Source organism: Centropristis striata, chromosome 11 (assembly GCF_030273125.1).
Source record: "Centropristis striata isolate RG_2023a ecotype Rhode Island chromosome 11, C.striata_1.0, whole genome shotgun sequence".
In the NCBI taxonomy this organism is placed as follows: Eukaryota; Metazoa; Chordata; class Actinopteri; order Perciformes; family Serranidae; genus Centropristis; species Centropristis striata.
Window position 1 is genome coordinate 31,940,290 of NC_081527.1, and position 12,331 is coordinate 31,952,620.

The following is a 12,331-nucleotide window of genomic DNA, read 5'->3' on the forward strand; positions in this document are numbered from 1 at the left end:
ATGTCTTCCCCTCTGTCTCCCCCTTCACTCTGTCCTATCAATAAAGTCCAAAAATGGCCAAAATAAATATCTTTTTTTTAAAAAAACCAATATGGTCTCAATCCCTAGTTTCAATGTGTAAATAATGGTCCAATTTAGAAGAAAATAGATTATTATGATTTGGGGCAAAGCGTATCCACGGCACTGTGTACATCTAAACAGCCATGAACTTGTTTGCCATGTTTTCGTCTCAGAACTTTCAGAGTGTTTTCAGTTCATGAAGCTTCGAGTTGCACTAAAAGACACTCCAAGGAGTCGGCTTTTCATTTTTCCTCGCACCTCCCCAGTCCAAATATGGTCTCTCACGGTTCAGAAAACAAAGATGCCGACAGCCATAAAGCTGAACAAATATCCACAAACCAATGAGAGACGTCACGTGACTACGTCCATTATTTACATACATTCTATGCTTCACACTGCAGGTAAACAGGTTACAATAGGTCTTGATCCCAAATTCAGATATTTTTTGCCCAGATCTGATTTATTTTGTTCGGCTGTTCACATATTTTATATTTTATATTTATATTTTTCAAATGTGGCCTATATCAGACTCCAGTGTGAACTGGAGAAGCAGAAGAACAATAACAAAGACGTCACACGTGGCACGCTGTGTACAGAAGTAAACATGGAGGCTGCTGAAGTCAGTGTTTACGGTGGAATTACTGGTGAACGTTATAAGCAGATGATGATAAGAAGAAGGATGAGGAGAAAGAGATCAACATTTGAAACAATGGCTCTTTGTGAAGAAATGGCTGCTAAGTCTGTGTGTGGAGGAGTCGGAGCCAGCAGTGATGGGATCGTAATAATTGATCGTGTAATCACATGGACCTGAAGCAGTTATTTATTCTCTCTTCAAAGCCACCAGACTCCATTGACCAAAACAGTCATTTTAGATCACTGGTGTTGCTGCTCTGTAGCTGCATTGATTGTGTACTTTCTTTGTGTTATTGTGAGACTTGTTGCTTAAAAAGGTTGAATCAAAGTGATGTAATAATAAATCTTACAAACTAATAAGCGGACACAGCTGCAAAGCAGCAACTCCAGTGTTCTGTGAGATAAAATTACTGTTTTCACCCATTTCGAATGTGATCAGCCAATTAAATGGCCATTATCAGCAGTTATAAGCCTCATGAAGATTAAATAGAAATATATCTTCATTCAGTTTTCAATTGAATACATATTCAAAAGGTTTAGCTATTTATTTCCTTCTGTTTTATTTACGTTCTAGAAAATGTCCAAACTTCTTTTTTCGAACCGTGGTTGTATGTGTGTCCAAGCGTCTTTGAGTGTCTAGAAAAGCGGCATATAAATTGAATGCATTATTATTATTATTATTATTATTATTATGTGCAAAAGGCAGTTATCAGCCCACTAAATATCTAGGTATTTATATATATCCTAGGTTCAGGTGCCAAAACTATGTGGTTTTGTTTAGGAAATTAAATACTCTGAGATTAGGTTGAATAAAAAAAGATCATAATATCGTAATATCTTGTGTAACTACACCGGTCCACTCACTGTTAAGTCTCTCATTGTAATGTCCGAAGCACATAAGCACAACAGAAATGGCTGGACTAAATAAACTTCAAATACATCACCAATGTCCATAATAGAGCACATTAAGAACGTTATACATAAATATGAAACATGTAAAGGGAAAATAACCGTTCACATGTAGAGTTGTTACTCTGGAGTTGCATGCTCTTCATCTACAGCCATGTTGTTCTCACCCATAATGCAACTGACCTGACCTTACATTTCACCTCACATTTCCCACAATGCCCTCAAATCACACTGTGACCCTGTTATACTTTACAATTAAAGTCCCACATAAAGGCAATACATTTTAACCAAACATTCTAAGTATCATTACGACATATTAATAAACCTTTTTAACATCATATCGTTTGCATTTTTAATCACATTTCAATGAACTTAAATGATTATGAATTTTTGTCTGAAACATAAACAAGGACAAAATAAAATGTCTTAAAGACAGTTACATCTTGCATGTCAGAACACTTATGATATAAAAATGACAAGACAAAAGAATAATTTTAGCCTCTCGCAGGACACGACCCCTGACCTCACAGGTTGAGGTTCTGTGTTTAAGAAGCCATCCACCACCGCAGTCTTCTCTCATGCACAAATGCTGTTGCTCCTCCTTATACTACACTACTTCCTCCTTTCTGTCATAATTATTACAATAAAGGGAACTATAGAAGCCCAGTTTGGGTGCAGTTTAGTTGACCCGTGTGCAGCTCATGTACAGAGCAGAGTCCTCGCCTTTGCAGTTACAAATACTAGATCGGAGGATCTGGGGCCGATTTTGAAGCTGTTTAGTTCTCGACTGTCTTACAACTGCAATTCGAAAAAACTATCCCTTTAGGAGTTTGATACATGTGATGTGTAATCTTGGTGCACTGAGGTGGAAACACCCACGGCTGCATATTTGAGCTAAAGCCAAAAATATTTAATATTTAATCTGTTAGATTACCCAAGGTAGTGGATTTTTTTTTTTCTTGTGGGCGCCGCACATGATTTGATGGATCTTCTGGCAGCTCAGGGTCTTAGCTCGGAGTGCAGAGTCAGTCATGAATACTCAATTTATGTTTTCTGATGACATGACCTTGTCAAAAGACAGATATGCTATTAACTAACAGCAACGTTTTCTCTGCCTTATTCCTCTTCCTTCCTGTGAGGTTTTCTCTCGAAGGCTGAAGACAAATACTTTAGTAAACGTTGTTAGCAGTAGATTTAGTGTTAGCCATTGGTGGAGTATTCAGATCACTTACTTAAGTAGAAGTACTGATACCACACTGCAGAAAAGTGTGATATACAAAAGTATCAGCATCGAAATATCAAAAGTAAAAGTATTCATTATGCAGAATGACCTCACTCCTTATACAGAAGTGTTCAAAATAATAGCAGTCCAATGTGACTAACAGATTAATCCAGGTTTTTAAGTATATTGTTTATTGCTACAAATAAACTTAAAAGTATTTTGTACAAACTTTTTTGTTTCTAGGATTTAGCAGTCCTGTGAATCACTAAACTAATATTTAGTTGTATGACCACAGTTTTTTTTATAACTGCTGGAGTCAACCAACTTGTGGCACCTTTCAGCTGTTATTCCACTCCAAGATTCTCTAACAACATTCCACAATTCATTTACATTTCTTGGTTTTGCTTCAGAAACAGCATTTTTGATGTCAGCCCACAAGTTCTCAATTGGATTAAGGTCCACTCCATAACATCAATGTTGTTGGTTTGGAACCAAGAATTTGCTGGTTTACTAGTGTGTTTGGGGTCATTGTCTTGTTGAAACACCCATTTCAAGGGCATGTCCTCTTCAGCATAAGGCAACATGACCTCTTCAAGTATTCTGACATATGCAAACTGATCCATGATCCCTGGTATGTGATAAATAGGCCCAACACCATAGTAGGAGAAACATGCCCATATCATGATGCTTCACTGTCTTCACTGTGTACTGTGGCTTGAGTTCAGAGTTTGGGGCTCGTCTCACAAACTGTCTGCGGCCCTTGGACCCAAAAAGAACAATTTTACTCTCATCAGTCCACAAAATGTTCCTCCATTTCTCTTTAGGCCAGTTGATGTGTTCTTTGGCAAATTGTAACCTCTTCTGCACATGCCTGTTTTTTAACAGAGGGACTGTGCGGGGGATTCTTGTAAATAGATTAACTTCACACAGGCGTCTTCTAACTGTCACAGCACTTCCAGGTAACTCCAGACTGTCTTTGATCTTCCTGGAGCTGATCATTGGCTGAGCCTTTGCCATTCTACTTATTCTTCCATCCATTTTGATGGTTGTCTTCTGTTTTCTGCCACGTGTCTCTGGTTTTGCTCTCCATTTTAAAGCATTGGAGATCATTTTAGCTGAACAGCCTATAATTGTTTGCACCTCTTTATAAGATTCCCCTCTCCAATCAACTTTTTAATCAAAGTACGCTGTTCTTCCTCAGGCTTTCAAAGAGAAATGCATGTTCAAGAAGTGCTGGCTTCATCCTTAAATAGAGGCCACCTGATTCACACCTGTTTTTTCACTAAATTGATGACCTCACTTATTGAATGCCACACTGCTATTTTTTTTAACACACCCCTTTCAACTAATTGCCCAATTGCACAGCCTTAAGAGCGTGCATATCACTAATGCTGGGGCTTGTTGGTTTTCTGAGAATCTACTGCACCTACTGGTACCTTGTTTGCCATGTAGCAATAAAAATGGTTAGTCACATTGGACTGCTATTATTTTGAACACTACTGTATATTTGAAATATATCATTAGAATATAATTATTGATGCATTTATGTAAGCAGCGTTTTCATTTTCTCAAGGTAGAGCTCATTTTAACGACTTAATATACTGTTTAATTTAAAATAGAAAGTCTGATCACATTAAATTTATCATGTTTTTATGCTAAATCTCGACCTGAAAAGTAACTAAAGCTGTCAGCTAAATGTAGTGGAGTAGAAGCATAAAGTTACATAAAATGGAAATACTCAGTGAAGTACAAGTACCTCAAAATTGGACTAAAGTACAGTAATTAAGTACATTCCACCACTGGTTTTAGCTTTAGTTTTAGTTTTAAGCTTGGCACAATGATGAGGTTTGAAGCTGAATAAAAACATCTGGTTTTTGATACAGTAAAAAAAAAGTCATTTTATTTGATTAGAGTCAGCTAACTCACTAGGATAGATTTTTTAAGTGAAATTGTGTCTGCAGAGCTGCATTCATCGAGTCCTGCAGGGCGTATATGCCTTATTAGATACAATGAGGGTTGGGGAGTAACAAAAAAAAGGATTAACTAACTGTGTTCCATTACAGTTCAAAGTGGTGAACTTCTGAATATGCTTTTTTTTGGTTTATTTGTCAGCAGAAAAACTACTGCTGCTATTACCTAACTTTCATGAAACTTGGTGGAAGTGTGGACAGAGGGCGAAGCTCTTCAATTTTGGAGCGGAGGCATGAATTATTTTTCACTTTAGTTAACTTTGCAAGATGTGCACGGCCGTGGCAGAGGCCTGCACTCAACCAGTGCCCTTCAGATCACTTAATCTGGAAAAATGAGCTCAGTTAGATGATTTTTAAGTATTCCAAAAGTATTCTGACTGCTCTGTTCAGTAGTGGGGTATGTTTTAAAGTAACCCTTTCAAACACTGGATAAAATGCATGAAAAAAACACTTGCTGGGTTATTAAGTGCTGCACACCTGAAACTAATGCAGTCTAGTACAACAGTCCTATAATAATAAATCCGACCAACCATGACAGCAATAACCTTCAGTTTTTGATTAAAGCTGTTTTTAGAGAGGTGTTGATTCAACTTTATGGTCATTTTGGGGGCTGTTGTTTGTTTTTCATTAAACTGAGAAGTGTTTTTAATAATGAGCTAACTGTAATTGACATGAATGTTGCGGGCAAATTACGACAACCGCGTTTAAACTTTATGAAGGTCGGATTTATTACGGGGCTGTTAAATTAGGCTGCATTTGTCTAAGCTGAGCGGAGCTGATAAACTGGAAAGTGAGTGCACGATCTAGTGAATTTATATGGATAATATAAAAACACAGATATCCATCTGATTGTTATTTTTAATTTAAGCATGTTACAATCCAAGACACCCTAAGTTATGGAGCTCAGCAGTTTGCAGGTAAATATGGCAAGATGAGAAGCACACTATAGAGTAGGATTATTTCTCTAATGTCTGAATGAATATGAACCTTTATGTTTAACAAAAGCATTGCATTTCACATGAAGCCAGTGTCACAGGGAGTTAATTATGCGTCTGTAAAGCCAACATACAATATAATCCTCGACAAGAGACCCCAGGGTCTCTGCATAAAGGAAACCACCAAAAATAACTTGTAATGTCACAAAGCAGCATGATAATAGAGGTGCATGAAGAAAATATAGCAGCAGCAGCACAAGAGCAAAATTAGCAGAATAAGCAAACAAGTGACTACAGGGACACTTTAGAGAGAGAAAAACCACACAAACAATGACTGAACACAGCAAAGTACGCAGGAAACAATCACCAGGAGTTGTAGGACTGCAGGATTTTAGCTTCAAGTTTTGTTACGGGTTCGACAAATTCTCCAGCAACGTGGTGCGACACAAACACGGTTATTTCATTATTAAAGTCCTCCTGAGGCGGCGGGATGCAGCTATTAACGGCTTAACTTGATTATAACAATGTTTTTAAAAGCAGCAAACACAAACAGGAAGTGATTCACAGTCCGACAGCAGGGCAAAAGAGCAGGTGGAGGTTCACGGCTTTAAATAGGCCGGCTCATTGCAGAGGGAGCGCTTGATTTGTCTTCCATTGAACACAGTGTGTCACATGTGTAGCAGCAAGGTGTCTTGCTGTAATAGCTCTATATATACGGAAGATGATAAGAACCAAGAACAAGTGCACTGGTTTCAATAGATAACAACATGATTTGCATGTTTTTTCTTCAGGTGTTGCTCTGTGCGGGTTTAATTGTTTTCTCTGTAGTACTACTACTACTACTACTACTGTACTTGTTAACTTCTGTACTTTTTTCTCAAAATAATAACTTTTCACTTCAAAATATTGCCATTTATCTCAAAATAATGACTTTTTATTTCAAATGAATAACTTTTTGTCTTAAAATAATAACTTTTTGTCCAAAGATAATGACTTTTCGTCTCAAATTAAAAACTTTTTATCTCAAAATAATAACTTTTTGCCTCAAAATAATAACTGTTCATCTTAAAATCATTTGAATTAAATTGATCAAATTCTGAAAAAGAATTACTGTGTATCACAAAAGAATGATTGGCTTTTGTCTCAAAATAATGACTTTTTTATCACAAAATAATTACTTGGTATTTTTAAGATAATGAGATAATTAAAAGCTATTTACAGATATTTTGTTTTGCTTTTTCCCCTGACTTTTATTTATTATTTATCCAGAGAAAGTTGCCTCAGAATGCCACCAGGGTCCCATTGATGTAATTCACTCAGGGGGAAGCAAACCACTTTTATATTATCTAATATTTGCTTTCACTAAACCCTTGTCATTTGTGCAGCTATAGTTTTACGTTAAGTTGTTACATTAAAATAAAGACTGTGTGTTATTTTGTCCCCCAGTACAGTCTGATGTTTTTCTTCTGCTGTTATTCCTCACACACGCTGTTGTATCCAGGCAGCCTTGAAATCACCAAACCTACATACAGTATATAAATGCTTTTATACCTGCAGCTGCATATATTAGACTGTGCTGTAAGTGGTTATTTGTGTGCAGAATTATATGCATTTATCATTGCATACATTTGTGCACACATGTCTGATTAAACCAGAAGGGGGTCTGCAGGAGAAATACTTTCGAATCAGTATGTACGTACCCTGTTGCCTTCAAGTAGCCATTATGTGCTGTGAACACTTCTTCACACTCACACATGGCAGCTTGATTATATTTTAAACAAACCCCCAGAAGCTGTGCTCCAGACCAGTGTAATTAAAGTGCAAAAACAAGAGAATTAAGCAGTAGGCTTGTCAACAGAAAGTTAAATACCCACACATTTAATATATATTTTTATTATTTAATTCATTTATGAAGCAGAATTGTTGTTACATTCAGCTTCTCAGATGTGGTATTTTTTCCCCTCAGTTTTTAAATTAATGTTTCCTGGGTTTAAACGAGAAACATGCAGTGGACATTAAAATAGTTGGGGGGAAAAGTTTGTAACTATTTTTCAAAACAACAAAAGTTTATTTAGAATATCTGAAATCAGATCTGAAAACATGTTAATGTAATTCAAGTATGATGAATAGAAACCACTAATTATGCAGCAGATTGACCCTTCTCAGTGTTATCATGCTATAGATTGCATTTTGTTTTAAATTTGTATTACTATTAAATCAATTTGTAGGGGTGCATTTTAGTCTTGTAGCTGGTGGAAGCAGAAAATATACAATATTTTTCTCCAATAATTTGTGAGACATTTTGGTAACACTTCCTATGAAGACTACATCTATAGTGCATTATGAACGCATTCATAGTGAATTATAATGCTCATTTTAATCAATCATAATGCATTATGACTGCATTCATAAACACACTTAAAGCTTCATGATGCACTATATCAACAATTATAAATATAGCTTATAATGACTTATAAATCCAAGTGTCTTATGAGTGCTTGTGTTTCATGTGTTTCATGATTCATCATGATTAGCTATACTGCATTATATATGTGTCTATATGAACCTCACTTTACTTAAAGCATACATTGATCATTTATTTATACTTATGGCATCCTATGAGTCCTTATAACAATTGATTGTTGAGGTGTGTGTATAGAGGGGTATGAGTAGTTGTAATGTATTATAAGCCTCATCAGTCAGCCTGTAGTTTATAACCAGTCAAGAGCACTCATAAGACACTTGGATTTATAAGTCATTATAAGCTATATTTATAACTGTTGATATAGTGCATCATGAAGCTTTATATGTGTTTATGAGTGCAGTCATAATGCATTATGATTGATTATAATGAGCATTATAATTCACTATGAATGTGCTCATAATGCACTATAGATGTAGTCTTCATAGAAAGTGTTAACGACATGTTTAATTAATCAACAATAATTAAGAGATTCAACAATCTGTAATATAGAAATAGAAATAGAAATATATAATAGAAATATTGGAAAAAAAATACTATAACGGAGCTATTTTTGCAGCTATTTTTGATTGACACAATTGAAGAATTACATTTCACAATATTTCAAGAACTCTTTTAAGGCTCATTTTTCTCATATTCAGTCATATTTCAGCCTAAGTAAAGCATATTACCAAACATATCTGCTGTAAAAACGACACAGTGAACCTGAATCGTCACCACTTCTCCCTGCTGCTTTAGGATCTCTGAGGTTGATTCATACACGAAGCTCTGATGTTAATAAATGCTTGTGCTGCTCCTGTGTGTGTGATGTCCAGGACACACTGCTGGACCTGCTGTGTGACGCGGTGGCGTCGTCGGTGCGGCAGGGGAAAGGTCTCGTGGTCAGCGGCTTCCCCAGAGACGTGAGGCGGGCCGAGGAGTACGAGGCCAAGGTCAGAGCGCCGGACTGACAGGGACAGCAGACATTACTCATACACAGCGTCTTTCACAGGCACCCGTAACAAAGACATGAAACCATGAAAACATGAAACGGAAACAAATAAATAAATGTTTTAAGACCTGTAGTGTACTGGAAATGTCTCATGGATGGATTGCTGAACAGGCCACATCATAAAGAGATGCTAAATGACTCCAATCAGAGAAACAAACTGCTAATACATCTCTGTGATAGTTTTACATCTGTTTTTAGTCATTTTGAATCTTTTTGTTGTAGTTTTGCATCTATTTTTAGTTATTTTACATGTATACGTGTTGTGAATTTTTGTAGTCATTTTGGGTTATTTGTAGTCAATATTGGTATGTTTTTGATCATTTTGTGTCTATCTTTAGTCATTTTTAATTCTTTTTCATTTCTTTTTTCATACTTTTTCAGTCATCTTGTATTCATTTTAGTTTATTTGTAGTTGGTATTTGTAGATTTTGCGTCTATCTTCAGTGTCTTTATGGCAATTTTGTATCTTTTTGATTGATTTGCATCTATTTTTAGTCATTTTGAATCTTTTTGTTGTAAATTTGCATAATTTTCAGTCATTTCATATTTATTTGTGGTCATTTTGTGTCTTTTTGTAGTAATTTTGGCTAATCTGAAGTCTGTATTTTTATTAGATTTTTAAAAAATAATCTTTTTGTGTCTTTTTATGGTTATTTAGTGTGTCTTTATGGTACATTTTATCTCTTCATAGTAATTTTGTACCGCTGTGTTTTGTATATATATATATATATATATATATATATATATATATATATATATATATTACATGTTTTTGTGGTCGTGTGGTCATTTTGGGTTATTTGTAGTCGATATTTGTATGTTTTTTAATTGTTTTGTGTCTATTTTCAGTCATTAAGGTTCCCTTTTCTGTCATTTTGCATCTCTTTGTACTCATTTTGTGTATTTTGTAGGTTTTTTGTGTATCTTTTGTGAACATTTAGCATCTCTTTGTGATCATTTTGTGGTTCATTTAACTTTTTTTAACCTTTGACCCCCGAGATGCCCATTCAGTAATCCATTCATGATTCCAGTGACATACTGTAACAGTTTAAAGTAAAAGGAAAGCTGTACCTGGATGTCACCTGGACTTGTTGCTGACCTTCCTCCTCCTGTCCCTTGTGTGTCAGATGGGGGAGCCCAGTGCAGTGCTCCTGCTGAGCTGCTCAGCCGACACCATGTCCAGTCGCCTGCAGTGTCGTGGCAGATCCACCTCCACCTCCGGCCTCCACCCGGCCTCAGACAGAGACACAGATGTCCTGCACAGGAGGGCTGAGAGCTTCTGCAGCGACAGCCAGGCGGTGGCAGCTCACTATGAACGCAAGAAGCTTCTGCACACGGTAACGCTGTTTTAGAAAGACATTTATTCTATGTGTGCAACTAAAAATACCAAGATGTCATTCTGCATCCGGTTGCATCTTGCAGCATACACGCCAGCGTGTTTTCTGGCTGTGCTGACCCACAATCCTTTGCACGGAAGATGCGTCATATCAACTAAGCCACCGAGAGAGCACAGACAGCCTGATGAGAGCTCAGTGACAGATATAACAGCAAGAGGGTCAAAGCTCAAGGTGTGATGTTATTATGATACAGAAGGAAAGCTGCAGGAGGCTAAATACTAAAAATAAAAGAAAAAAAGTCTTCATGCCTTATATGAAGCAGCTGCAACTGTTATCCACTCATTTCTTTTGATTTGTTGGCCACCTGGAGATAAAACATACAAGAAAATTTGAAATACAAGAACAAATGGCTTTCTTTTCCAAGCTTTGTAGACAAAGTGAGTTAACCTTAAAAAGTACTATTTTTAATGCTCTCTATACAGAGATGATTTTTTAAGAATATACTTGGAGGTAAACCTGCTGCCCTTAGACATCGCCACTGACGTGAGGGTCAGCAGATAATCACAGAATTTCTGTTTTGGTCTGAACTGTCCCTCTAAAACGAGCTGTTTGAACATTTAAATGCCACATCAGGTGTTGTGTGTGTGTGTGTGTGTGTGTGTGCAAGCTTAAATGCCACAGCAGGTATTGAGGTCAGCAGTCTGCTGTGAGCTTGCACTGCAGCAGACTGCTGTCCTCGACTGCATATTAAGACACTGATGGCTTCTGAAAGGCCTCGTCTCAGGCAGTTTGTCTCCCGTCTGCAGGTTGACGCAGAGAGGTCGCCAGATGAAGTGTTCACCCAGATCTGCCAGGAGATGGAGACCTTCTGAGTCCTGCAACACCACCCCCACGGATCCCCCCCAAACTCTGCTGTCCAGGAGGTCCACCTGTGAAGACCTTTTCTCTCTCCCTCTCTCTGGAGACTCACCCACATAACTCCACACCTGCACCAGACATACGCTCATTGAACTGTGGCATGCATGTCCCCAAACACAATCAGTGAAACCCCTTTTTCTGCTTTTGACACTGACGAAGCGCCTGGTTGTCACATTCTGCTTCCCACACTCGCATTGTTTCTCTCTCTTACATCGACCTCAATATATGCTGCCAACTGCCGGACCGAGGCAGATAACTGTACTGAGAAAACAGCATTCCCTGCTGTGACTGAGAGCATGTTTTTTTTTTTTAGTTGAATGTGAAATCTCTCTGCCATTCCCCTCCCCCCAAAGCAGCAGAGAAAAAGAGTTCCTGCAGTGCTAGAAAGTGGAAATGTCAGCGTGTGCTCATGCTCTCATGCACAGCAAACATGCTTTATATCGTAACAAGCATGCAAGAATTACAATCAAGCTTAACTGCCTTTTTTGCATTCAATAAAAAGCAGAAAAGAATTATGAGTATTACAGAGTATCGCATTTGTATGTTTCCAAGCTCATCGTGCAGGTGCTTGTTTGAGTCGGGTATTTAACATTCAATAAAGCCAGTGCATTTGCTAAATGGAGGATTTCTGAGTGTGTGCTTTGGTGTTTTGTGTGTGTGAGGACAGCGAATGCTCACAGCTGATCTGAGAGCGCCATCTGCTGGTGAGAAGACCACAATGAAAAAGGTGCTTACAATCTATGATGGGTAACAAAGGGATAAGAGGTTTAACATCCTGTTTAAAATGCACATTTTGTTTGTGGAGGGCACAAAATTAGCAACAAAGTCTGCAAGTGGATGGTGGATTTTTCTTCACCCACCAGACAAAAAATAG

General features: G+C 37.3%; 1 protein-coding gene across 1 annotated transcript in view; it reads left to right on the forward strand.

Moving 5' to 3' along the window:
* The window catches only part of ak5 (adenylate kinase 5), a 104,801-nt gene extending 92,722 nt beyond the window's left edge, over positions 1-12,079 (forward strand). The window contains exons 12-14 of the mRNA XM_059345341.1: positions 9,027-9,143; positions 10,330-10,539; positions 11,346-12,079. Coding sequence (XP_059201324.1) covers positions 9,027-9,143; positions 10,330-10,539; positions 11,346-11,411 — 393 coding nt within the window. The 3' untranslated portion in view covers positions 11,412-12,079. The remainder of the gene's footprint in view (positions 1-9,026; positions 9,144-10,329; positions 10,540-11,345) is intronic.
* The last annotated feature ends 252 nt before the right edge of the window (positions 12,080-12,331 follow it).